The sequence below is a fragment of the Choloepus didactylus genome, chromosome 11 (assembly GCF_015220235.1).
Source record: "Choloepus didactylus isolate mChoDid1 chromosome 11, mChoDid1.pri, whole genome shotgun sequence".
NCBI lineage: Eukaryota > Metazoa > Chordata > Mammalia > Pilosa > Megalonychidae > Choloepus > Choloepus didactylus.
The window spans coordinates 60,703,120-60,730,345 of record NC_051317.1 but is presented as its reverse complement, the minus strand read 5'-3'; the positions used below and the strand labels follow the sequence as shown (position 1 = coordinate 60,730,345).

At 40.8% G+C, this 27,226-nt stretch overlaps 1 protein-coding gene across 1 annotated transcript in view; it reads left to right on the top strand.

The window, feature by feature from the left end:
* ADAMTS12 (ADAM metallopeptidase with thrombospondin type 1 motif 12) overlaps positions 1-27,226 on the top strand; it is a 459,352-nt gene that overhangs the window by 398,071 nt on the left and 34,055 nt on the right. Inside the window, exons 18-20 of the mRNA XM_037799243.1 lie at positions 4,052-4,262; positions 14,293-15,402; positions 24,461-24,613. Coding sequence (XP_037655171.1) covers positions 4,052-4,262; positions 14,293-15,402; positions 24,461-24,613 — 1,474 coding nt within the window. The remainder of the gene's footprint in view (positions 1-4,051; positions 4,263-14,292; positions 15,403-24,460; positions 24,614-27,226) is intronic.

The window sequence follows — 27,226 nt, the reverse complement described above, 5'->3', positions numbered from 1 at the left end:
CAGAGTTGCATGCCCATCTCCACAATAAATTTTAGAATATTTTTGTCCCCTCAAAAACAAACTCCATATCCTTTAGCTATCTCTCCCCAATTCTCCCTTCCCCCCAGCTCTAATCAATCACTAATCTACTGTCTCTATATATGCCTCTTCTGGACATTTCCTATAAATGGCATTATAAAATATGTGATCTTTTGTGACTGACTTCTTTCACATGTATGTTTTCACACTGTAGCATGTATCAGTACTTTATTCTTTTTTATGGTTAAATAATATTCTATTACATGACTATGTCACATTTAGTTTATCTATTCATTAGTTGATAGGCATTCAGGTTGTTTCCACCTTTTGGCTACTATGAATAATTCTACTATGAACATTCATGTACAAGTTTTTGTTTGGGCATATGTTTTCATTTCTCTTGGATATATACCTAGGAGTGTAATTGCCAGATTAAATGGTAACTCACTATATTTGATTTTGGAATATAACTATAAGGGAAAAGATTAGTACAAAGAAAGATAATAATAATTACGAAAGTTGGCATTTTTAAAGAAATTCTATTCTGAGCAAGAGTTTAACAACTTAAGATTTGCCCTTTCACTTTCCTGAGTAATCATGGTTAGAAGGCATGAAGTAATTGGTTTATTGGCTTCAGAGCTGCCAGAGAAAGCACTGGCATGAGAGTGTGTAAAAGGTACAGAGAGAGATGTCCTGAGGTTCTCTACCCCATTCCTTCCACATGAACTTAGAGGACACTACTGTCCAAACCACAGTACACTTTTCCAGGGCAACTACAGACTCTTCAGAAGTCTAAAAAATAGTAATAATATAAGACAGTTATATAGTATGCATAGATTGTACTGAAACAAGGGAGTCCATTCTTTGGGGAAAAAATTTAAAACATGTCTTCATAAAAAAGTCTTCGGGGAGCTCTTTAAAAATATTGATGCCTTGGCCCTAACCTCAAGAGATTCTGAGTCAATTGATCATCACTGGGACCTCAATATTGATAATTTTTGAAAGCTCCCCAAGTGTTCATACAGTGAAAATCACTGATATAGCCCAAGTCCTGAGGACTTTACATTATAACTGGGATAATAAAATTGTCTGTTTAGCAACTAAAGAGCAGTACAAGAAGACAATGCATGATTAATTATCCACTTGCGTGCTGGGTATTAGGTGCCATCTGCATTCTGGTAAGAAAAAAAAATCAATGACATAAACAGAAAAAAATCAGCTTAAGTTGTTGTTAATTCTTTGTTGATTGAACTAGAGATGTTGGGTTGTTGGGGGAGATAAAATGTTCAGGCTGAGTCTTTTGAGTCTCTGAATTCTTTGCATGTCATATTGCCCTTCTCACTAATCACTCTCAGCACTTTAACAATATTGTTATAAATCACCTATAAATCTAGGAGAAGTGTAATTATAGCAACACCAAAGAGAATGAGATGGACAACAGAGAACGATTTGAGAGTGACTCCTGATTCCTGGCCTGGAAGATCTTTGCAGGGAAATGAAGAGGATACTTCTCACTTTAAATAAGTGACAAGAATATATAAATAGTCTCCCCAGAGGATTGTGAAGGAAATTCCAGGATAATTCTGGGACAATTGGCATATTTTCAATCCGTGTTGACACAGCTGAAAACACTGTGGCAAGTAATTATACAAATTAGACTTTCAGTTACTTTGGGTTAGGGCCCCTCCAGAGTGACATTTCATATATTCAGTAGTGTGCCTGGACTCCCTTGGACAAGTCAGAGGTAGGACAGAGTAATTAGATTAATACAGTGGTCATTCATTTGGTTTCACATCATGTGGTTCCAATGTTGGCTCTTTGTCCACACAAGACAGCCAGATATTAAAGACCAAAGGAAAATAAGTAATTTTAATTACTTGAATGACGAGTATAATAAAATGTAGGAATAGCTTTCTTCTTACATTTTTAACCTAAGATTAAAAGTATGGGAATCAAAAAGAAGTATATACTAAATATACCCTATATTTAACAAGCATGGGTAGTAGTACAAATTTTTTTCTTCTTCAAAATGCCAAAGTTCAATACTATCTTAAGATCAGGAGGCTTTCTTAAAGTCAGGAATGAAGGAATTCAAATGTTTTTACTATATTCCCATGAAAAATAGGGATATTCCACTTCAAGGAAGGATGAAGAAGCAGGCCTTCCATCCAAGCAATAGTAAACCCAAACCATACTGACTCTAGGCACTGTTATGTCATTTCTTTTGGGGAGGATTTGCACAATGATGGAGAAGGAAGAAAGGAACGGACTACCAAGAGGGCTCCCTGACATTTTCAAAAGCTACTTTGACGTAACCTGGGTCTGCATCCTGGAATCCTGTGTCAATCACCCTTAATGATGGTGTAGAGAAATGGCACACATAGTAGTTTTTCCACAGAGAGTCCGTAATATTAATTTTAGCCAATATCCTCAACTGATCAACTTGTCAGAAACAGCCAATAAGTAAGCAATTACCTTATTTAGGTTTCCTCTTTCTCTACTCCTTTCTTAGCAAAGGAACCACTGAAAATATTGACAGGTAGCCTGCAGGAGATAGGGGAAGAAAAAAAAGAGAAGGCAAATCTCCTGATTGATTATCTAAGTAATTGAAAATTATTAAGTATGTAGTACCTGCTTCCCATCAAAATTAGAAGAGTATTAAATTAGGAGCCAAGAGACCTACATTCTAATTGGATTCTTTTACTCCATTACAATAATAAAAAAATATTGAGTTCTTATTGAGTCAGGCTCAGTACCATACCCTTTATATGAATGATATTTCGTTTAATCCACAAAATCCATATAATGATGGTATTCCTACACCCATTTAACAAATGAGGAAAGTAAAGCTAAGAGAAGTCAATTAACTTCCTTAAAGTTTCACAGAAGAAACCTGACCTCAGTTTTCTTGGCTGTGAAAGGAGGGGGTATATATTTTTTTCATTCAAAAACATTTTTATTTAGTATCTTATGCCAGGTGCTCTGTGGCCTCTGGAACTGAGATAGAGCAACCTGCCAGCCTATGGCCCCATCTTTTTCTTTCTTTCTTTTTTTTTTTTTTAATTAAATTCAGTTTTATTGAAATACATTCACACACCATACAATCATCCATGGTATACAATCCACTGTCCACAGTATGATAACATAGTTATGCGTTCATCACCACAATCTATCTCTGAACATTTTCCTTACATCAGAAAGAACCAGAACAAGAATAAAAAACAAAAGTGAAAAAGAACACCCAAATCATCCCCCCATCCCACCCCATTTGTCCTTTAGTTTTTATCCCCATTTTTCTACTCATCCATACACTAGATAAAGGGGGTGTGATCCACAAGGTCTTCACAATCACACTGTCACCCCTTGTAATCTACATTATTATATAATTGTCTTCAGGAGTCCAGACTGCTGGGTTGGAGCTTGGTAGTTTCAGGTATTTACTTCTAGCTATTCCAATACACTAAAACCTAAGAGGTGTTATCTATATAGTGCATAAGAATGTCCACCAGAGTGACCTCTCGACTCCATTTGAAATCTCTCAGCCACTGAAACTATTTCGTCTCATTTTGCATCCCCTTTTTGGTCAAGAAGATACTCTCAGTCCCACTATCGCGGGTCCACATTCATCCCCGGGAGTCATATTCTGCATTGCCAGGGAGATTTACACCCCTGGGAGTCGGATCCCACGTAGGGGGGGAGGGCAGCGAGTTCACCTGTCGAGATGGCTCAGTTAGAGAGAGAGAGGGCCACATCTGAGCAACAAAAAGGTACTCAGGGGGAGACTCTTAGGCACAATTACATGCAAGTTTAGACTCTCCTTTGTGATAATGAGCTTCATAAGGGCAAGTCCCATGATCAAGGGCTCAGCACATCAAACCATATGGCCCCATCTTGATTGAGTGCTGTCTAGCACGCTGGAGCTCTGGAATCTCCGTTTCTGTGCTTGGTTTCTCTTTGTATTGGGTAAATTAAGTGTGTGCAAACTGTGTGTGCTTTGGGTGATCTTACTTCACATTCCCACATCTGTCTGCAGGTGGTGGGCAGGGGAGTGGGAAGCATGTTCGGCAACATGCGGGCCACATGGAGAGAAGAAGCGGACAGTGCTGTGCATCCAGACCATGGGCTCTGATGAGCAAGCCCTCCCGGCTAAAGACTGTCAGCATCTGCTGAAGCCCAAGACCCTTGTTTCCTGTAACAGAGACATCCTGTGTCCATCAGACTGGACAGTGGGCAACTGGAGTGAGGTGAGTTCAGGGGTTTAAAGGAAACTGGCATTATTCAAGCTTAGTCTGCTCTGCCCTCCCCGTCCCCACCCATTCCTCTTCATGAGCCAATCCAGAGTAGCCACACATAATTGCAAACCAGCCGGCATCCGTCACCTCTGTCCTGCGTCTTGCACTGCCCTCCATCTACTATCCTATGTCCCTTGGTTTCCATTCTTACTTGACCTTGCTCTCATTTTCCAAGAGGCTTTAGAGAGGCCAACTGATAAATTGTCAGGATTTTTGCTGGCCCATTGTTAAACCACTGGTAGGAAATCAGGGCTCTCCCACTCATCTCAAGACCTGGATTGTTAAACATTTATCAGCCCATCACTGTGATTAGTTAAAACCAATGGCAGGTGGCTCTAATTAAAGACAGGTCACACAGCTGACAATTGGAGCATCCATCTATCAGGACTGTGTCAAGGTCAGGCCTGACCAAGCTTAAGGATGTTGAATGTTATTAACCACATAAATTTAAATGTGTTGCATTTTCCTAGAAATTTTTCTGGTCTAATTCTCTGAGTATGATTATGTGAGCTAGCAGGTTTTGAAAAAACTCACATGCTTTAGTTTTCTCTGGGTCACCATTGAATCCAGTACTATCAGATCTTGTCATGTTCCTACAGTGCTAGGGTGAAGGTAGAGCTCATCTTTCCCCAGGAGGCCTCATTCAGGCTGCTCTACGCACATTTCAGTCAATGCCCTGAGGAATGACTAGAAAATAAATTATTTTTTATCTATAGAATCTATAGATGGATGCTGGTTTCTTCTTATGAGTTTCTTTGGGATGCCACATACTTTCCAAAAAAAAAATTGCTACCATTGACTGGAATATTTTAGCTTCCAATAAAAGGGAAAATATTTGACTCAGGAAAAGATCACCAGAAGTCCACTGAAACTAAGTACGATGGATGCTGAAGTAATGTGGTCAATTTGGATAAAACTTGATTCTAAAAAATGATCTTTGATTATAAGTAAATGTGATTGCTTTTCATATGTAACTTACAAAGAAGCTCTGAAAGCATTATCTAAAGAAGAATTCTAAAAATTTATATGTAAGTGTACCTCTCCAAAGATAGCTATTTGGAAGCAGAAAATACTCATTTGAATACAACAGCTTTGATAAACTTATTTCCAAAACTCCATTTCACTAATTCATCATCACAGTTCAGGGTTTTTTAGCTTCTAATTCTGTGCAGGATGCATTTTTGGGCATTTTGGGGAAAATTAAAAAGAAAGAAAGTGTGGCCCCTATATTATAAGAACTTTCTATCAAATGGGAACGGTAGGACCAAAAGAAGAAAAGAAAAAACATAGTATACAGGAAAAGAAAATATACCTACAAACTAATGCAGGTGTATTTTCTAATGAAGGCACTGATACTTGTACACACATCAGCAAAACCAAAATATTCTCCCTGTTCTTCCTGGGAGATATGATTGTAGCATATGGCTGGCCTGGTCTGTTAGTTCAGAACATCAGCCTAGATTGTTGTAAATTACAATGTTGTCAAAATAAGGCTAAGCTGGGGTATTGTGACTGGTCCATTAAATCTGTTTACTGAAAATGTGTTGGCTGCAACCAAAGCTGTTAATGACGCTTGTCACGTAGAATTTACTAATGACCAGAATCTTAATGCCTGTTCAAAAGGCTGCAATTACAGATTTGGCTGGGGAGTTCTTACTGTGTTCATGTATAAGGGTTGCAGATTGACCTGCCTTAACTGGAGAACAAAGGACCAAAAAGTTGGCATGATGTGACAAGTACTCATGTCTGTTGCCCCAGATACGGGCCACTGCATAGTCTTTTGACAGTAGAATCCAGTTTCTAGCTTCCACTTAACAGAGCTGTGCAGAAAGGCTGAGCTGATGCTTTCAATGTTTTCAAGAGAGGTGCTTTTAGTTAAATCAGCATCAAAATATTCATCAAATGGGTCTTTCTCTCCTCTCTCTGCTGTTTTACTAATGTCTACACACTTTTCTGAACTTTTCTGGATAAGGTGAAATGTCTTTGACATTCTAACTATACCCAGATACTATTTAAGAGAGATGATATAGTGATTCTTGGTATACACATTGTTTATCATCTGCTTTTGTCTTGAACCCGCGTTATCTGAAGCAGGGTAGTGTCCGGCAATACCTAATAATTTGGTCAGTAGTAGAGCCATTTGGGATATCCTGGATGAGTCTGAAGCCGTGAGGTAACTGGGCCAAAACGGCTAACACTCTGCATCAGGACCCGTGAACTGTGAGGCTCCTAGACTCCCGTAGAATGTCTTCCCCAGGCAGATCAAGGTGGGAAGAAAGAGAAAGGCCAAACAATGAGGAGCAGGTGGGCTCAGCTGGGCCAGGCGGACACCCTCACCCCTAACCCTCCCTCACAAGAAGGAGGTCTTTCCCCCACCAGGGAAACCGGATGCCTATGACCATCCCCTCCCCTCTAAGCTCATGCTGTGGACAGCGGATCCCACCCACAATCCCCAGTGTCACCAAGAACCTTATACTAGTTTAGCTCAACCTACTTTGTGGGCTGCAGTGTGAAGAAGGGAACTCTGTTTGTCATAAACAAGACAAGATTGGTGGGGGAACTGCCATTTTTCATCATTCCCATTTTCACTAATTACATGGCTACAGTGCTGCGCCTGTGAGAGGCAGCCAGTCTGGTGTTTAGGGGTGGCCTCTGCAGCCAGGCTTCCTGAGTTCAGATCCTGGCTCTGCCACTTTCTAAATGTGTAAGGAAATTTAATTTCTCTGTGGCTTGGTTTTTCTATCCATAAAATGGGAGTAACAGCAATATTAATCCACAAAGGAAGTTGGGGGGATTAAATGAGTTAATATTTTTGAAGGTGCCCAGCACAGAGTCTGCTATACAAATAAAAACATTTGTTAACAAAGCGAAGAAAATAGATGGAGATATCAATGCCATACATCATTTGCTGAGTGCTTTCGACGCTGTAGTCTCTTTTTTTTCTTTTTTACCCAATGCTGCTTTATTTCTTTTGCTACTCAAAATAAATATTTTGTTCCAGCTCTAACCATTGAGAGCTCTTTCAGTTGGCTCCTGTGCCTCTTTACGCCCCCATCAAAGTGTGCTTTTGTTATTCTTTTAGTCTTCCCTTACTTCTGGTACTACAAGATGCTCCAGGATCACCAGAGAATCAGCATTTCTCTGAGGAGAATAGGGCAATGTCCAAAGACAGTCCGTAGATTGTCTCATTTAATCTTTAAAATAACCCCATGAGGTCAGTATTCATCCATTAATTCTCCCATTTTGCAGCTGAAAAGCCTGGGGCTTAGGGAGTTAAGTGACTTCCCCCATGAAGCTAACAAATGACAGCCTTAGATTCAAGGCCAGCTCTGATTTGAAATCAATCCCTGCAGTGGGTGAGGGGCGGAGTTTTGGTCTGGCAGACACCAGGCTCTCTGACCCCACCTCCTCACACATTTGCTTGGCCTCGTTCTCCTGGTGATTGACAGGCAGCAATAAGTACTTTTTTGATTTGTTTTAATTTGGATATACATGAGGCAAACATGAGGAAGCCAGAATGTGTGTGTGTGTCTTAACAGTGTCTTCCCGAAGGCATTTCAGGCAGCTTACAATAAAAGGGCTCTAGACATTAAAGTGGTAACACTAAAGTCCTTGTCATGACTGGGAGCAGAAACCAACATGCTAAACATGAGGCTAACGTGGTTACTAAGATTAAGCTTTCAGTTCAGCCCAGTGGGTCCAGGAACCGATGCAACAAGGGAAGAACAGTGGGTTCCATAATTCTTTCTGTATGATTGATGGAAACACACCTCTTCTTCAAGAGACTTCCCTGGTATAAAGCATTGTCAAAGTTATGTGAGTCCTCTAGAGGGCTTGTGAGCGAAAGATACCAGACTTCTAATAGTGGCTCGGAGAATGTGACTAAAGAATGGTTCATTAAGATGCTTTGTAGGGAGTCGTGCAATCTTCTCATCCTCTTTTCTTTCATGGAGGATGGAAAGCCACCAAAAGTGCCACGTGGTCAGTAAGCACAGCTGGCTTTGTGCATCCTGAGCAGGAAGGGAAGTGGGAAGAGTCCTAGCTGAGACTTCAAGAAACAATCCATAGGTTCTAATCTCACTATTGCATAAACTCATTGTGCAGCTTTAGGAAAATTATTTCACCTTTATGGGCCTCAACTTCCTCAACTGTAAACCAAGCATGTTATTTCTCCTGGACGTTAGACCAACAGACTTACGGGGATAGTAATTTTTCTAGGTTTTCCAGCTTTGGAAATCCCTAATTGTGTGGCCTTGAGCTAGTGTTTAACCTCCCTCAGCCTCTCACCTAGAAAGGCAGGATTATTTGAGGTTTGAACAAGATAACCCATGTAAGCACTTGGCATACTGCCTGGCAAAGAATCCATGTTCAATAAATAGTAACTGTTATCAGGCACAAGAAGCAAAGTATCTATTTTTCAAGCTACTCTGATTTGCAAGCCTATCAGTGGCATCCAGATGTCCTGCAGGAGTTTATCTGTGGCCCCTTGCAGTTTCATCTCACCCTCTCCCCTGAGCTCAGGGCCATTTTATCCGTGAAGAATTGTAGGTATAGTGCTTAGGGCCTGCAAGTTTCTTAACAGCCTACAAAAATGTTTCAGACCTCAAAAGAAAAGAAAAAAAAAAACTAATATAATTAATGTGTTGCTTTCATAAAAACAAAAGGATGCTGCAAAACCAGAAATCATATTTCATTACATAATAATAGCAATTCCTAATGGGCATCTATTATGTATACAAAACACCTTTATGGCTATTGACACATTTAATCCTCACAGCAGCCGTATTAGCCCCACTTTACAGGTGAAGAAACTGAGGCACAGCAACATTTAGAAACTTGCCCAAGGTCACACAACCTTAATAAGCAATGGAATCAGGTTTTAAATCCAGACAGCAGAACTTATACTCTGAACACTATACCATAATACATCTCAAATGCCTACAACATGTAGCAAAATGACAACTTGGCTTTTCTCACTTTGCTGGAATCCCGGACTATGCATAATGATTGCTGAAAAATCAGAACCTCTCATAAATTAAATGAGCTACCCCCACCAAATACTTTCAAAACCAAAAGCATAAAAAGCCTTTCCAATGTTCTTTATAGCAAAAGATAATATTTCTACTGGGACAAGAGATATATTAAAATGTGTTTGATACAACATGGGGTAAGACTTCCAAAAGCAGGTATGCCCTGGGTCTATGAAGGCATTTAATCTGTCTTTCCTGTGCCTGCCAAATATAAGCAAGCAAACAAACAAAACAATGGATTAACCAAGTTAGCAAGAACCTACTAAGTGCAGAGCTGTGGGAGTGGTGAGTGAGCAAATAGTCATCACTTTCACAGCTGAGCTCTTCCAACACCAACTTGCTAAGTGAGAAGCAAAAAAAAGACCTGTGTGAAGCCCCACAGGAGTTCCTACAAACCAAAGTAAAAGAGAGGGCATGGTGGGCCAGGAGACATTTCTAAAAGTCGCTTACCCACTAACATTCCCTTTTTTCATATAAGGGCAAAGGCGCTGCTATGCAGCTGGCTTCTTTGTGTTCTGGCCTCCGTCACCAATGGGTCACGTCCTCTTTTGGCACAGGATGTCTCTAAGTGCCAACATCGCAGTTCTTCCCAGACCTCAATAGCCTGTGCTCCACCAGCATCCCTGGAAAACAGACACAACACACTGGTTAGAAAGAAAGAACTACTTACAGACAGCCAGTTGGGGTGCCATGTTAATTCTCTTTATCACGTCTGGTGATTTTTTTTAATGAGGTAGTACACCTAAAAATATTGTCTTAATTTCAAAGCTGGATCTAATATGAGTTCCACTCATTCGTGTGTAAATCCCTGAGACTATTAAAATGTTTTTTGATGTCTTCATCAGTCAGGGTTCTTCAGAGGAACAGAACCGACAGGAACTATTTATATTTAGAAGAGATTTAAGAGATTAAGAGATTAATTATAAGGAATTGGCTCACACGATTGTGGAGGCCGGCGTCTGAATTCCATAGGGTAGACTATGGGCAGGAAATGCTGATAAAGGTGATGTTAAAGTCTTTAGGCAGAAATTCTTCCGATATCTGGAACCCTCAGTTCTTGCTGTGAAAACCTCCAGCTGACTGGATGAGGTCCACTCACATTATAGAGGGTAAAACCATCAAGGAAATACCTCCACAGTAACAACTAGACCAGTGTCAATTGACTAGACACCACAACCTAGCCAAGGGACACATAAAACCCCCGAAGTAGTCACAACCCTTTAGCCCAGACACTCTGATAAACTCCGTTTGTGTTTTTCAATAAATTCCCAGCCCTGGAGCTCTGAGGCCAACTGTGAGTCCCCACCCAGCAGTGCCCCTCGGGTGGGTGGAGTTGACAAATTGAGCAGCAGACCTCTTTCTCAGCGGGCTCCCCCAGAGGCCCTTAATCCAGCAGTGGGGGCGAGTGAGAGCAAGATAAATTGCAGAGGGGACAGTAACAGATTGACATGCGACTTCCTTGGTACAATTTTCAAAATTATAAGGTGAGAGCATATGATAATCATAGCAGAAATTGGTTTTGAGAATTCTGAAACTACCAGTTGAGAGGGGTTCTAAGTGTGATGTGTGTACTGCATTTATCTCATCCGAAGGGCTTGACAGCTCCTAAGGAGACAACACAGTGGGGCCGTGCACTGGAAGAAGCCTGGGGCTGAATACAAGGCAGCACAGCTTGCTCTAGTGTGAGGATGAGAAAAGGCAACTTATGTTTTAGGCCCAAAGATATTTGGGAGATAGATAACACTGTTCTGCCAGGCGCGGTGTGTCACAGTGCTAAGTATGGCACTTGTAGATTATTTGGAAGATTTTGTGTCAACTGGGTGAGGAAAAAAGGTGTGCCTTTCAAAAAAACTAAACGTCTGGAATTTTAATGTAAAATCTACTAATTTTTAAATGTTGGCCTCTAGTGGGTTTGGGGGTTTGTTTTTTTTGTTTTTTTGTTTGTTTGTTTGTTTTGCTTTTGTTAGTTCATTTTAAGATTGAACAGGCCAAAAAATACATGTTGGTGGGCCAAATTTAGCCCTTGGGCTGCCTCTTTGGAACTTCTATTCTAGAACATACTTTTGCACTAAAATATCAAATTCGGGTGTGTTTCAACTGAACATCAAGCTAGGTAGCTATTATTATTTACTCCTGCTTTAAACTGATGGGTTGGGCAATTTCACCCAGTTAGTAAAATTATTTAATACTTGTAACTTGTAAACTAAAAAATAAAAAAAAAAATCCATTTGTTAGGCCTAGAAAATCTGAATCCAAAAAATCAAGCAATATACCAATGGTGTCTGTGGGTCTCCACATCTTCTAGATGTGTACTTGCAATTTCTTCACCTCACAACTCCCCTGATGAGAAGTCTGTGTGCCACCCTGTCCTCTACACAGGACAGTGGAAATCAGGGACCCCAAGCCCATTATTATCATCATTATCAACAGTGATAATAATCACTTTCAACCACCAATTGCCTTCTATATATTGTACACTCTGTTTGGACTGTTGTCTCATCTAATCTTCACAACAGCCTTGGAAGGTGGTGACTAAATTCTCTCAATTTCCAGATGAGGAAACTGAGGCTTAGTCACTGACTGGGTCATGCATGAAGTAAATAATGGCAGAACAGGGAGTTTAACTTATTTCTCACAGGTTTTATATCTCTTTTCCTTCATAGTCCAGCATGGGGGTGGAAGGCACATCCCCACACACTTTCAGATTTTTGTAATTTTTGTAAATGTGTAGTAAAATCTAACTTCCTTATAGGCATCAGAAACATTTCAAGTCAAACCAAACCAAACCAAACCAAACCAAAACAAAACAAAATAGATAAAATATTCTACTCTGATGCTATCTAATACTTCCAGGAAAGAAACACTGATAGGGGGTCATCTGCTGCTTGAGAACAATTAACATGAACCAGTTCCTCCTTTATGAATCAGCTCTTGAAACCGAGCCTGACTAAGGCTGCCAGTGAGGAAATGTCTTTCAACACATATCAAGGATTATTTAGTTGGACCAATACATTTTTTACGAAGTGGAGATTTGAAATCCCAAGAAATTCAAATCAGAAAGTAACGTGGAGCGCGATGTGGGAATACTTAAAATGGATGGAGCTTAAGGTATCCTCAGACACAAAACGGGCAGAAATGCTGTGGTCAGCCATGAAAATAAATTCCTCCAGACTGCTCTTTCCCCGAGACAGAAGCATATTACACTAGGTGCCAGAAGAGGCTGTTTTCTTGCTGGTGGGCTCTGAGACCTTTAGTTGGTTGCCCCCATTTTGATGGGAAATGAACCTTCATTTCTTGGTCCATGAAGGAGTTTTGCCGCCAAAGATTATTTTCCTCTCTGGAAGTTCAGTCTTAGGGCAGGGCATCTGAGTGTTTTGTGGCAACCTTACATTCACAGCTGTACTGGACGCTCCCTCAGGTGTATGTTCCCCAGTGTTCATGAGCATCTCTGGTTTTTCAAAGGAGCTGATTTCCCAGGGCTGTCAGACATCAGTGAGTGATTATGCTTGGTTGAAACAAAGTAGAGAAGAGTTTGTTTTGTTTTGTTTAAGAGGAATTTTCTACATAAATACGATTTTTCTATGTAGGGGAGATTGAAAATAGGACCCGAAAAGGCAAGGACTTTAAGCTAAAAAAAAAAAAAAAAATGCGTAAGCTCACAGTGAGGAGTGTTTTTAACATTCCTGATTTTTTTTTCCAGGTAAAAAAATCACTTAATAAGCATATATTAAGTGACCATAGTGTCCCAAACACTATCCAGGGATTCAATCATGAATAAGAAACAGTTCCTGCCTTTGGGGAACTCTTCAGAAATCAAGGTTTTTATCAAGTCAGTTAGCAAACTCAGTGGAGAATTACTCAGTATCAGTGTATTGCTCTAGATCTTGTGGGGGATGTGGAATAGATGTAGTTCTTACTCTGCCACTTACTTACAGACTTTTAAGTGAGTCTCTGGGCCTCAGTTTTCTCTTTGGGGAAAGGCAGAATCATAGTTCTTGCCTTGTAAATCTCATGGGGCTGACCAAGATATCAAACAAATAATGACTGTGAAGCCCTGTGAAATCCACCAAGCATTATATAGTGCCCATCCTCAAAAATCTTGGTTTGAAGCCAGATATACAGATAAATTGTGATGGCCAGCAAAGACTTCTGGATGGTCAAGTGCCCAGTATTGGATGGCTGAATTAAAATATCATTGGGAAATCTGGTTGTCTATGTTTTGGCATGCCCTACAGAGTGTGGAGAGAACATAGAAGAGGGAGACCTGCTACTAGCCCCATGTGTCTGTCACCTTGATACCAAGGGATGCACCTAACTCTTTAGGAAAGAATGTCTCCCCCGTTTTGATTAACTAACCACCTTTAAATTTCAGAAAAGTTGCTGGACGTATGTACATGTATGATGATTCCCTGATTTTTAATCTGATTCTGTCCAGGACAGGCAAGTGGAAATGGAGTTTATAATGCCTGGGAGAGTCTGGGGTTATTATGGATATTTTCTAAATATTAAGGAAAAGATTAATTATAATATTCTTAATAGATTCCAGAGAATGTATAAGCATTTCACATTAATTCAGTAGCATAACAACCCTAGGAAAGAGATAGTACCAACATGTCTTATAAAGGTTAGATGACTTGTTTAAATCATTCTACTCTTTTTGGTCCCACCACCCAAAGATAGAAACCCAGAGACTCTTTAGTTTTACTATTTCATGGTTTGTATTTTCATTGTGCGGAGAGTAAATATTGGTCCTGAACTCCAGATGGTCTCCAGGAGATGTATATTTCCATGGAAAATTAAAAGAGCACAGAAATTAAATGTAGAGATAGAGGGAAACAATTTTAACTACACAGTTCAGTTTCAATGGGGCCTGCCCTGATTTGTTGTAAAGCTGAGCATGAGAACCCATGCATCTTTTTCCACCAAAACTAACAGCTATCTCTCGTTTCCAGTGTTCTGTTTCCTGTGGTGGTGGAGTGCGGACTCGCAGTGTCCTGTGTGCCAAGAACCATAATGAACCTTGCGACATGACAAAGAAACCCAACAGCCGAGCTCTGTGTGGACTCCAGCAATGCCCATCTGGTCGGAGGCTTCTGAAACCCAACAAAAGTACAACCTCCAGTGGGAAAACTCCACCAACACCTAAGAAAGACCCTTTAAAACCCATCCCTCCACCTACATCCAGTCCCAGAGCACTGACCACAACCGCAGTGCCTGAGTCTACAAGCACAAGTACTCTGGCAATCAACAACCCTAATCCTACCACAGCCTCCACAGAAGGAGACCTGGATGGGAAATGGTGGCAAAATAGTTCCACCCAGCCTGAACTGGACTCCCATTATCTCGTTTCCACTGGGAGTACTTCCCAGCCAACTTCCTCTTCATCACATATCCAACCAAATGAGAATGTTTCCAATTCAGGCATTAGTCCTACCTCTGAAGAACTTTCAGCAACAACACCAAGTGGTTCTGATTTGTCATCTTCCAGCAACCCTGTGACTTGGCAGGTCACTCCATTTTACACTACCTTGACTGTAGAGCCAGAAATGGATATGCCCAGTGGCTCAGGGGAAGACAGTGAACAACCTGAGAACAAAGATGAAAGCAACCCTGTAGTACAGACCAATATGAGAGTACCGGGAAATGATGTTTTGGTAGAAAGAGGTACAGAAATGCCACTCAGACCTCCACCAACATCTTATCTCAGGGAGGAGTCCTTGTGGCCGCCCTTAAGCACAGTGTTAGAAGGACTGCTACCCAGCCAGAGACCCACTGCTCTCAGAAATGGTGCACCCAGAGCTGAGGGGATGGCCACTGAAAAGCCAGCTGAGACTCCACTCCCTCTGGGAGATGACCAGCCAGCACCCAAATTAAAATCAGTATACCATAGCCACCTGGAACCTCCAGGCAACATGAATCTAACACAAAGTTCTGGGCCAGTCCTGACTGAGGAGGATGCAACGAGTCTGATTGCTGAGGGGTTTTTGCTGAATGCCTCCAATTATAAGCACCTGGCAACGAGTCACAGCCCTGCATACTGGATTGTTGGAAACTGGAGTGAGGTAGGAGGTTCCGTTTCTCACCCCATACCTGCTTCTATGGGAAAAATAGCCTAGGAGTGTTGCATTCTTGTACAAATTTCAAAATGAACTTGTAAGAAAATATAGTCGAATGTAGTAAAAGAAACTTGAAGCAATCAGGTTCATGCCTTCACATCCCTCCTAAGCTACCTAAATCTTCAAATGGAAAACAAATATAATAATCTCCAGGGAAGGAGGACAAATGTAGTGAGATATAGTGGAAAGGACCCTGAAATAACTCAGGAGGCTTGGGTCAGCCAGCTGTGTGTTGTGGATAATTCAGTCCATTGTTCTAAGCCTACTTTTTATCTGTAGGTCAATAGCATAAGTCATCTCTAATGTCCCTTCCAGGTTGAAACTGCAGTGATCTTATGACAAAGGATAACCTAAAGGACTTGAGTTTGTCTTTCAGTCAGCAAGCTAATGCAGAGACCCTGGTTTAAGCCTGTCAAGGAACCACAATTGGAATGGAAATCTAAGACAGAACTCTTTAAAATAAATTTATAGTTCACTGTATCAGTCATATTTTTTTGATCTGTTGAGGTATTTGCTTGTATTTAAAAAAAAAAATTCCTTTTGACTCCTTGAGAGAATTATAATATAGAGGAAGGAGAAAATAAATATGATGATAAAGTGCCAGTCCCGATTTTCAGGCTTCAGAAATTTAATTAAATGTTTGCTCTTCATTTCTGGAACAAATTATGTCCTTTGAAGCATCAAAATAATTTCTCACCCATTCAGATTTTGAGTGTATGCTATATGAACTTGTTCAAAAGTTTGACAGCTCAAAAAAGGACTGTGGTAAAGTGACCAGCTGTTCAAATTATGCAGCATTTTTACAACATTTCATGTTCCTCTTCCTAGCTAAAGAGAAATGAAGTATTAGTGGCTACAATCAAAATAGCAGTACATTAAATTTATAAAGCATGTTAGTTTTCAAACCACTTTCATATGTAGTCTCTTATCTTCTCCTTTCAACAGTCCTGGGGAGTAGGTAAGTTCTCATTTTTACCAACTTACAAATAGAGAAACTAAGATTTTCAAGGTTAAGTGTTTTGTCTGAGGACACACATGTCAGTAGGATGCTGAACCATAAATTGGGCCTTCTGACTCTTCCCACTGTAACCTAGTGTCTCTCTAGTGAATTTTAGCACCAACTGACCACCACATAGGATGCTTTGGTATGAATTAATCAACATCATGAGTCATGGAATTGATTGTATTGGCAAATAGGTAAATTCAAAGCTCCAGAATTTTTTGCACCACATACTGTTTGCGTGTGACCTGTATTTTTGCATTGCTTTATGATTTCTAAAGCAATTTGTCACATTTGCTGTGAAAAGAACAACATCTTTTTACCTCCTATATTAATTAGGATTTCCAAAGAAACTGAACCAACAGGATATACATATATATATAAACAGGATATATATATAAAGAGATTTATTATAGGAATTGACTCACAGGACAGTGGCATTTGGCAAGTCCAAATTCTATAGGGCAGGCCACAAGTTGGTTTCCACGAATTCCCCAGCAGAAGCTGGCTAACTGAAATAGGGATAGAAATGGTTCCTTCTGGCTGCTGAAATCATCAGTTCTCTGTTTAAGGCCTTCAACTGACTGGCTGAGACTTCTCTCATTGCTGAAGACAATCTCTTTTATTGATTGTAGATGTAATCAGCCATAGATGCAATCAACCAGCTAATGATTTAAATCCATGAATACCCTCATGGTAACAATCAGGTCAGTGCTTGATTGATCAAATGACTGGACACCATAACCTAAACACATTGACACATGAACTTAATCACCACACCTCCATTTGCAAATAAAGAACCCAGGCTCAGGGGAAAAAGAAAGTTTCATGTTTAGAATAATCAGTTTGTTAAAAGAAGGAGAGGAATGGGTCTCATGATCCCTGATGTTTTAGTTATATTTCTTTCCTAATCAGTTCTAAAGAGCTCTTCATGGTGAGGAGGATGTTGACAGTGCATATTTATAAAGCATGCACCATGCTAATTTGCATAAATTCTCTCACTTAATCCTTATCACAGCCTAAGCAGATTGGTAATATTTTCCCCAAATTAGAGATGGAGAAATTGGAGCTAAGAGAAGTTAAGTAGTTGGCAAAATCACATACACTTACATGTGATAGAGCAGCAATTTAAACCCAGGTAGACTGACTTCAGATGTTATGATCCATTGCTTTGCAAATCAGAAAATGTCACCATTCTTTCTGCCCTGGGCTCTGTCTGTTTCTACTTTGATCATAAGGCACATAAAAAGAATGCCATATGAAAAGTGGTGACCCTGGGTAGAGAGATGAGAAAATCCCATTGTTCGCAAAAAAAAGCATTTTAAAATAACATCAAGGGCACCCATGGTTACCTTTGGATTTACAGGGGCAGATGGTCCCTATGATGTCTCCACAGTGGGTTCAGCCTAGATGTTTTGAAATAAAACAGATCTGTTTAGGTTTGGGGGTTGATATTGTCTCCAATAGTGCTCTCAAAACCTTATATTTCCTTCCAAACACATGGGCCATCCCTAAAGGCAAATAGACAGGCTTAGCACACTCCGGGAACATTGTCTTCCATCAGTCAAAGAAGTTTGGATGATGGTGTCCTCTGCAGATGCAAAGGCAAAGAGAACAATTTATGAAAACTAAGGTAAATAATTAATTTGTAATTAGAGCATAAAGTTTATGTACTTTACTATTGTGATACTTAGTCAATGGAGATGAAGAATGAAATCCCCTTTAACTAAAGATGGCATGGGCCTTGACAAGAATACAACACAGAATATGAAAGAATGGCATCAGATAAAGGGTTAATATTAGAATAATCAAAATATGAATGATGTGTACAGTATTTATATGTAGTTAGAAATCATGCATGCAAACACATACACACACACATTAGGGAGGCTAGGCTGTTGCACATACACACACACATTAGGGAGGCTAGGCTGTTGTAACAAATAGAACCCAACAAAGTTGATTTCTCATTCACATAATAACAAAAGGTGATTCTGGGTCATGGTAGGGAATAATCCATGAAGTCATTTGGAAACCCAGGGTTACAATCATTCCATCATCAAATTTGCCCTGGAGTCACCATCCTAATCAGTACAAAGGGGAAAGATCATAGCGGATCTCTTGTAGAAGGTTTTATGGGCCAAGCCCAGAAGTAGCACATATCACTTGTGCTCACATTCCGTTGCCTAGAACTAAAGTCACATGGCCAAAACCAAACCACGAAGAAGGCTGGGAAATGTAGTATAAATGTGTGCCCAGGAAGAAGAGGGAAAAGGATTATTGTGAATACCTAGTAATCTCTGCCACTGAACGATATGACCCACTGCATGTTTTAGGTAGCTCATTTTGGCAGCAGTGAGGATGAGGGAGTTGAAGGGAACAAAACTGGAGGCAACAGTGAGTCCTGTTGGGAGGTGATAGCAGTAGTCCAGATGTCCAGATGAGACATGAGTACTGTGACAGGAACGCTGGGGATGAAAAAGGAAAGTAACACTCAAGATACATGAATGATTTAAAATAATAGGGCATTGCGAATAATGGGATATGGGTTGGAAGAGCAGAGAGGAGAAGACAAGTGTTTCATGACTATTCAATTTGAATCTTGTGTGTCTGTAGGGTGGTGGTCCTGGAAACTGAGATAACGCACACTGCATACAGGGAGTGAGTCTCAGTGGAGAGAAAGAAAGGAGGGAAGATGAGTTCAGTTATGAATCAAACCTAATTGGAGATGCCCTAGGATAACCCAAGTGACAACCAGCAGATATTTGTGTGGTATGCATCTGAGATTCCTGAGAGAAGTGAGAACTGGAGAAAAGAGTTGGTAGCTATGAGCAGTAGCTTGAAGTTAAAACCTTGAAATAAATGAGTCGCCCTGTAGACAGCCATGGGCTGCAAAGAGCAGAGGGATAGGATTCTGGAAAATAGTAACATTTAAGGAACTGTCTTGCACAGAGGCCCCATGAGGATGAGTGGTAAGGAATAACCTAACAAACCAAGAGAGTTTAATAACCTAATAAACCAAGAGAGGTGGTTCCCCTGATGTCTGGGAACCTGAGAGTGACAGCGAGCTTATTAGATTTGACTATCAGCAGGTCACTGGTGACTTTGGGAAGAACAGTTTCCGTATTGAGATGAAGGGGGACACCAAATTGCAGTGCAGGGAGAGGACTATCACAGTCCTCCAAGGATCCCTGTTAATGGGATCGACAAGCCCTTCTCAGTCTACAAGTTAACACAAATGTTTTATGAACTGTAGGATGACCCAGAAATTAGTCTTCTTTCCCATCCCATTATCTCTTCATCCATCCCCAAATCCAAGGGCAGTTGTGAAATTAATGAATTTAAATTAGTTCTATTACTTTTGCCCTGAGAATACTTGATAAATGTTAATTGATTGATAAATACTAATTTATTTAATGAGAAATTACTATGGACAAGTAAATGAAACCAAAATAAAGTACACCTCAACCATGATGACTTTTTGAGCCCAGAGATTAAGTAATACATTTTAATTATAGTAAATCAAGATACAAATAATTAATTCTGTCTCAACTGTTATCATTTGACTTTGATGGAAATAAACTGTCTTACGTAATCCATCATATCTCACCATTAAGAGCTGTTAATCCCAGGCAGTTTGCCTGGGAAGTTCTGCAAATTTACAAGGATATTATGAGAATAGAGTCACACCACGGGCAGGAGTTGCCTTTATGACAAGGCTTGGTGCTTGCTCCTTCTATGCATGTTTTTAGTTTAACAACACAGATTATCAGAGGATGATCAGGACTGAGAATGGAAACATGGGTTTTGAATTTCCTACCATCTCCGATTTTCTATTCTGCCCATTTCTGAAGTGGTTTCTTTAGGATTGCCTCCTCTACCAATGGGGTCACTCTCTTCTCAATTGCCAAATCTGAGAAACCTCAGAATCATCCTTGATAGTCTGCTCCTGTCCTACTACAGTTTTTCATGTCAGTGTCACACTATCGTTTCTGTAATCTCTTTATTTCCTCTTAATCTGTGGCCAGGGCAGAAGGCACTCGGAAAAGAGAGGAGATGCTTTCGTTTGTTACAATGCCGCAGCTAGGGGTGGGGCTGCTACCAGCATTCAGCATTTGGGAGCCACGGACGATAAAAGTCCCGGGACATTCAGGGCCGTCCCTTATAGGGAGCAATTGTCCAGTCCAAAAGGCTAATAGTGCCCCAGTAGTTGAGGATCAAGGACCCTCACTGGGGACCCCTGCCCTTCCTTGCCTGCCAGTCTGTGGACCTCCAGCCTCTCCCTCTCCAATCCACTCCACACACCACTGCAAGAGATTAAGACTGCAAAGTTAGTCTTCCAAAAGGACTGTTCTAATCGTGCCAAACTCCTGCTCAAAAATCCTTAATGGCTCCTCATTACATATAAGATGAGATAAAATCCACTCTAAGTAACATCCAACAGCCTTCACCACCTTACATAATCCAGCTTTGAGACCTTATTGCCTCCTACTTATCTTTATCTGTTTAAGCTTCAATAAATCTAAACTGTTCATTTTCCTCTAAACCATCTGCCCCTCCAGGTCCAAAGCCTTCGTTCATGCTGTTTCCTCTGCTGGAATTTCTGTCCCTTCGCTCTCTACCCTTTTAAATTCTACCTTTTCTTCAGGATGAAGCTTTCAGTTTCCATTTCCATAAAGCCTTTCTTGATCCCTAGGTCAGACAGTAATCTCTAAAGTTCCTTAGGGTTTAACCTGCATCTTTCTTACAGTATCTTCCTATTTTATGTCCTGTATCAAAGGGGTACTCATATTCCCAATTTATACATAGCACTTCCTCTAATGGTGAATTCAAAAATGAATGAATTGATGTAAAAACTAAGTTGCACTACAAGTGGACATATAGTTTGAACCCACACTTTCTGGGTCTGAACCCTGGCTCGGTCACTTACTATGTCCTTACTCTCACTCTGCCTCAGTCTCCTCATGTATAAAATGGGGGTGATAAAAATGCCTGACTTGTAAGATTGTTATGAAATAAAAGGAGTAACTATACATAAGGTACTCAGGAGAGTATCAGGTAGATAGGAAGCACTTAGCAAGTGTTTACTCGTATATATTTACAAAACAGAAAATTTAGGTGCTATGCATAGTGCATGAGTGTGGCTTGTGTTTTGACAGAAAATCACTTCTCTCTGAGTTGCTTCATCATTCAGTCAAACTCTAGTTAAATGTAGGCTGTGTAGTTGTGTAGAATGGAAGTGACAGCATAATTTTCCACAGCCCTTCAGAGAAATTTTCACATTATGCTGATGCAGCCCTCAACATCAGTTCTGGTAGTAAACACCCCAACACCTGCTCCTTGACCTGGTAAAGCAGTTGCTATGGGGTCACTAGTTATAATGAGGAGATTTCCAGGACAAAGAGAAATTCTCAAGCTCCTCAGGATTCTCCCTTCTTCCCCTACCCCCATACCCAATTTGGAACTAATTTAATATAAATGATAATTGACAAGATCCCATTGCACTTTTACTGCACTCCAAGAAATTCCTCTTTCACCTTTATCTTTGGACTGTTCTTTGCTGCCTATATAGAAACTGTCAAAGAGAATAAACAAATATCTGTTCGTGAGCAAAACTAGATTCAGAGCCCCAGAGACAACAGGTATTTATTTGCAACATAATTATGGTGTAAAGAACTACAGACATCACTTGGGTTTTACCAGGATCATCACTAGTCTGGGAATTGAAGGCCTGGGACTTTGGTCTTACTAGGCTTCTCCTGAGTTTGGGCAAAGGTCGTATTTTCTCCATGTCATAATACAGAATTAAGAGCATATTGTCTGTATGCCCTTGAGCGTAGCATCTAAAATCTCCAAGCCCCAGATATCTGGAAAACAGGGCCCCTAATGCTGACCTCACAGGTATGTTGTGTTTAATGGGTAATCTTTGTAGAACACTGACAGTGTTTAAGACAGTGTACACAAATTATCTCCTTTAGTCCTCACAACAAGCCAACAAGGCAGGTCCTAGTGTAAACACAAGCTTTCTTGTTAGTAAACTGCTGAAGATCATACAACTAACTGCAGAACTATATGGCACCCCAGATCTCTGAAGGTTAGAGAAAGTGTATAAAAGGTACCTGGTAGGTGGTTTGTATCAGTTATCTATGGCCATAAGAGTGCTGTGTAATAAACAATCACAAAACCTCAGGAAATATTTATTTTTGCTTATGAATCCATGGGTCAGCTGGAAAGTTCTGTTGATCTGGTCTGAGCTTGGCTGATTTCAACTGGGATTTCATGTGTCTGCACTGAGCTGGCAGGTCGCCTGGGGGCTGGCTGGTCTGGGATAGCCTCAGCTTGGTTGATGCAGCTTTTTTATGTGATCTCTCATCCTCCAGCCAACTAGCCCTGGCTTAGGGTCATGACAGAGGCAGGGGTCCAGGAGAGAGAATAGAAACAAGCAAGGCTCAGATCAGGTGCAGTATTATCTACTGCATTCTATTGGCCAAACAAGTCATAAAGCCAGCCCTGATTCAGGCATTGGGAAAATAAACTCCATCTCTTCATGGGAGAAGCTGCACACTCCCATTGCAAAGAGCATGGGAAGGAGATGTAAACAATGGGGGATAACAGTGCAATCTACAACCATGATCAGCTGTAATTGTCTCCATTTTTATTACCCTTGTTATTATTATTAGAGTTGGAAAAAGTGCAAGGAACTTATGAGACATACAAATCAAATCTAAGGAAATTTAAGCCAATTGGAAAATATGAGCTATTTTCTACTTTTCTCTTTCTGTGATTCTGTAGTGAGTTTATATCCCTGGGAACTCTGTTATATGCATGTTATACAGCACAAGAACTTGCACAAAGTGAAACATGAAATTATATGGAGGGTGAAGATTCAGCAAGGGAACATGAGGCTGGTCTTTATTTATACCCCATCAGAAGAAACTTTTAAGAATGCCATAGATGGATCTTTCACCTCGCTTTTTGTGAATGCAGAGCTGTGTTTTACATGTTCAGAAACAGCACCTCCTTCCGAGGCTGAGGGAGTGAAGGAGAAAAAGTCAACTGCATGAAAGATTTAGTCATCTAGAGTGCAAGAAATTATTGGAGGGGGTTCTGTGTGTTTTTCAAGGTGACCCCAAGCTAAACCAAAGATGTTAAGAATTATAAATAAACGAAAACACCTTGAGAAACATGAGCTGTATAGGTGACAAAAGGTGATTGATTTATTCATCACCAGTGGATCAAGTGGTGAAAAGCATCGTATCATAACACCTGGCTAACTCAAGGTGTGGTCTGAGGACCGACAGTATTGAGCATCAGCTGGGAGCTTGTTAGAAATGCAGAATCCCAGACCCCACCCTAGATCGACTTAATCAGAATCTGCATCTAGCAAGATCTCCAGGTGACTCACATGTACCCTAAAGTTTGAAAAGCAGAGATAATTCCAGACTTTGAAGGCAGAAACCTGAGTCCTACTCCTTGGACAAGCCAGCTCTCCAAGCCTTGGTTTCTTTAATTATACCAGTCTACATCCCAGTTTGTCACAGAGCAGAATACATGAGATAACGTTGTTGCAGTGCTGTATGGATATGAGGTAAGAAGCAGATGCTTGGCTCTCACATGCACGCTCAGTGTCACTGGTACAAAGTATGGCGGTTTGATTGAAGTTTACCAGGCATCCATGCCAGTATAATTTTTAAAGAGAAGCAAATTTCCATTTGCATTGGGTCTTCTTCCCATCTATAAGTTGATTATTCTCAATCCTGGCTGCATATTAGAATTACCTAGGGAATTATTTTAAAAATAGTTAGGTCAAGGCCCCTACCCCCAGAGATGCAGATTGATTTGTCTGGGTTGAGCGCCCCAGTGCTGGTATTTTCTTGAAAGCTCTGCAGGTGGTTTTAGTGAGCAGCTGAGCCTGAGAACCATGGAGCCTGGGGTGAGTGACAGAGCGTGCCTGGGAAAGCAGCCCTCAGCTTCTGCCTTCTCTCTCCTCCTTCCCTGCCACAGTGTTCCACCACATGTGGGCTGGGGGCCTACTGGAGACACGTGGAGTGCAGCACCCATACAGATTCCGACTGTGCTGCCATTCAGAGGCCTGACCCTGCTAAGAGATGCCACCTCCGTCCCTGTGCCGGCTGGAAAGTGGGAAACTGGAGCAAGGTAATTTAGCATGCTTGACAGGGTTCTGGGGGTTGGGTGGAGGGTGGAATTTTATAGAAGCATTTCCTGAAGTAGGTTGCTCTCTTTCCTTCCTACCTTCCTGCCTCCCTTCTGCCTCTTTCCTTTTATGAAACTGCGGATGAATAAATCACAGGCATCACCAGAGCCCTTCTTCAAGTCACACGGAAGACTTGGAGCAAGTCCACAGTTTTTATTAACCCACTTGTTTTTACCTGCTTGTCCTCCTTCTTGACAGATGAACTGAAATAAAAAAGTTAAATTTGCCAAATTTATTACTTGTCCAGCATACAACACTATTTCTAAAGTGCTTCAATTTAGCATTGTAATTAATAATTATGTGTTATCACAGATATAATTAAACCATGGCTCAGCAGCTAGTCACAAAGCAAATGTACCATTTAATGTGCCAGATGCAAAATGAAAAGAAAGATGAAACAAAGAAAAATTTGGTCTTTAAAAGTATATTCTCTGTACTGACTTCCTTGAAGCACAAGTTTGCGGTCACTGCTTATCCGGCCGTGGTCACTGATGTTGCTGTGCTATGTGCTAGTCCCTCATTAAGAGCCTGGATTGGGTTTTCGAAGCAGTTAGCCCTGGTGCTTCTGGGCACTAACCAGACCCAACGTGCTGGTCATCTCTGGACCTGGGCACAGTGAGTCCTAGGGGGCTCTGCCCAGGCTGTAAGATACTGATCAGGAGGGAAAAGAGAGAGCCACCCACCCAGGTTGTTTGGGAATGTTGGTGTCTCCTCTAGACTTCAGTTCCTTCATCTAGTGGAAAGCCCATGCCCCCAAATAAGTAGAACCATGAGGTGTCTTATCAGATCATCTCTGATTCTCCTGGGATGACAACCATCAGACAGGAGCATGGAATGTCATGTGTCTATGTTAAGCCACTTTTCCATAGTAAGGCTCTGATCTTTGGGAAGAGGAGAAAGTGCAGCTTCGCCTTGGAAGAATGATTGCACATTCCTTTGATACCTGCCAAGCTCCCTATCCCTTTTTCCATTCCGTTTTCTTTTAGGAATAAATTCTGGTTCTTTGTTCTTTTTCTTCCAACTCATAACAAATTTAGGATCCAACAAGGATTGGTGCTTGGCTACAAAGTGTCTTCTGCATCTAGAAAAATCTCAGGAAACATCTTATGTCCCTGAACTTGCTAAATATTGACCAAGTTCTGAATTTCCACCTTGTCCTCACTGGAAATAATCCTTTCCTTAGAAGTTAAATGGCTCAAAAAACAAGAGATGGGTAGAACAGGTCATGCTTTGAAGGAGTCCACTTTAGCCTGGGTAATTCTTGCTAGTGTAAAACCTAGAATGAGAGATTGGTGAGCTCTTCTCTGTTATTGACCTCCTAAAGAAATCCTGCTCAACCAGGGACTTTCTTGCCTCCCAGTCTCTCTCTCTGTCTCTATCTGTCTCCATCATCTCCCTCCCCCCATCCCCTCTCTCTGTTTCTCGTCCTGGAGGCCTGCAGATACAGTTATTCACCTCTGTAGCTCTCCTAGCTGCTTTACAGAAGCTGTCTCTGACATATCAAATTCTGCCAGAATATGGTAATCACCCCATCTAAAATCTAATCCTCAGAATTACTCCATTACTCTCAGTAAAGAAAATATCTCTTCTGTCAGGATAATAGGTAAATTTTATGCAAAGACACTATTTAATATTTAACTACTGATAGCCAATGCCCTGAGTTTTGTTTTTTCTGACTATTATTATGAGTACTGCATATATAACCTCTTTTTTTTCCTAGGGATAGTAATTCAGATTTTATGTTAAATCTTGACAATGAAGTCAGACTCCTTTTTGACTACCATTTTATTAAGCAATGCCTAAAGTCCAAATCATGCACTAGGAAATAGTTGAGGGTCTTTTCTCTTAACTTCACTAATTTTTTCAGGCCTTTTAAGTTCACTCAGACGCAAACTCTAAACTCTAGAGAAAGAAAATAGATTCCTGGTTTTGCCTTTACATATCTGGAGAGTTTAGATTCTGCCAAGTTGAAAGTTTGCCTTTCTGTAGTGACTTTCTCAGAGGGAAGAATCCCACATTTACCTCGACTCTTCTGCATTTTCCCACTTATCTCCACCCCAGATCTGAGATTTTAATATCACAGTAGTAACAGCAACTACAGAGGCCTCTGCAGCCTCACCTGAACCTGCATGTGTCACACCTGAGGTATTCCAGGTATTACACCATTAATACCCCAACAACAAGAATGCTGTCTGAATTGGGATTGGTTTACAGGCCTGTTGTTAAGGCCATTTCTTCTTCTCCCTCTGGGGATATTTCCTGTCCATGATGAAGCCCGATACAACTACAGTCAACATTTTCTCATACATAGGACAGTAGAATGAGATTGTACATTCAGACCGCTATCCTTACAGTGTTTAGAAAGAATTTATCAGAATGAGTTGTTTCTTCTTTCATTGATCTGTCTGAAACAAAATCAGAGATGTAGCCTTCAGGTTTGTCCCAGAGGCACACTTGGGAACATTAAATTCTGCAGAATCACATCCTAGAGGCAGCATGGGCTTGGAATCAGACACACCTGGGTCGGGAACCCCACTCTGCCACTAACCAGCTGG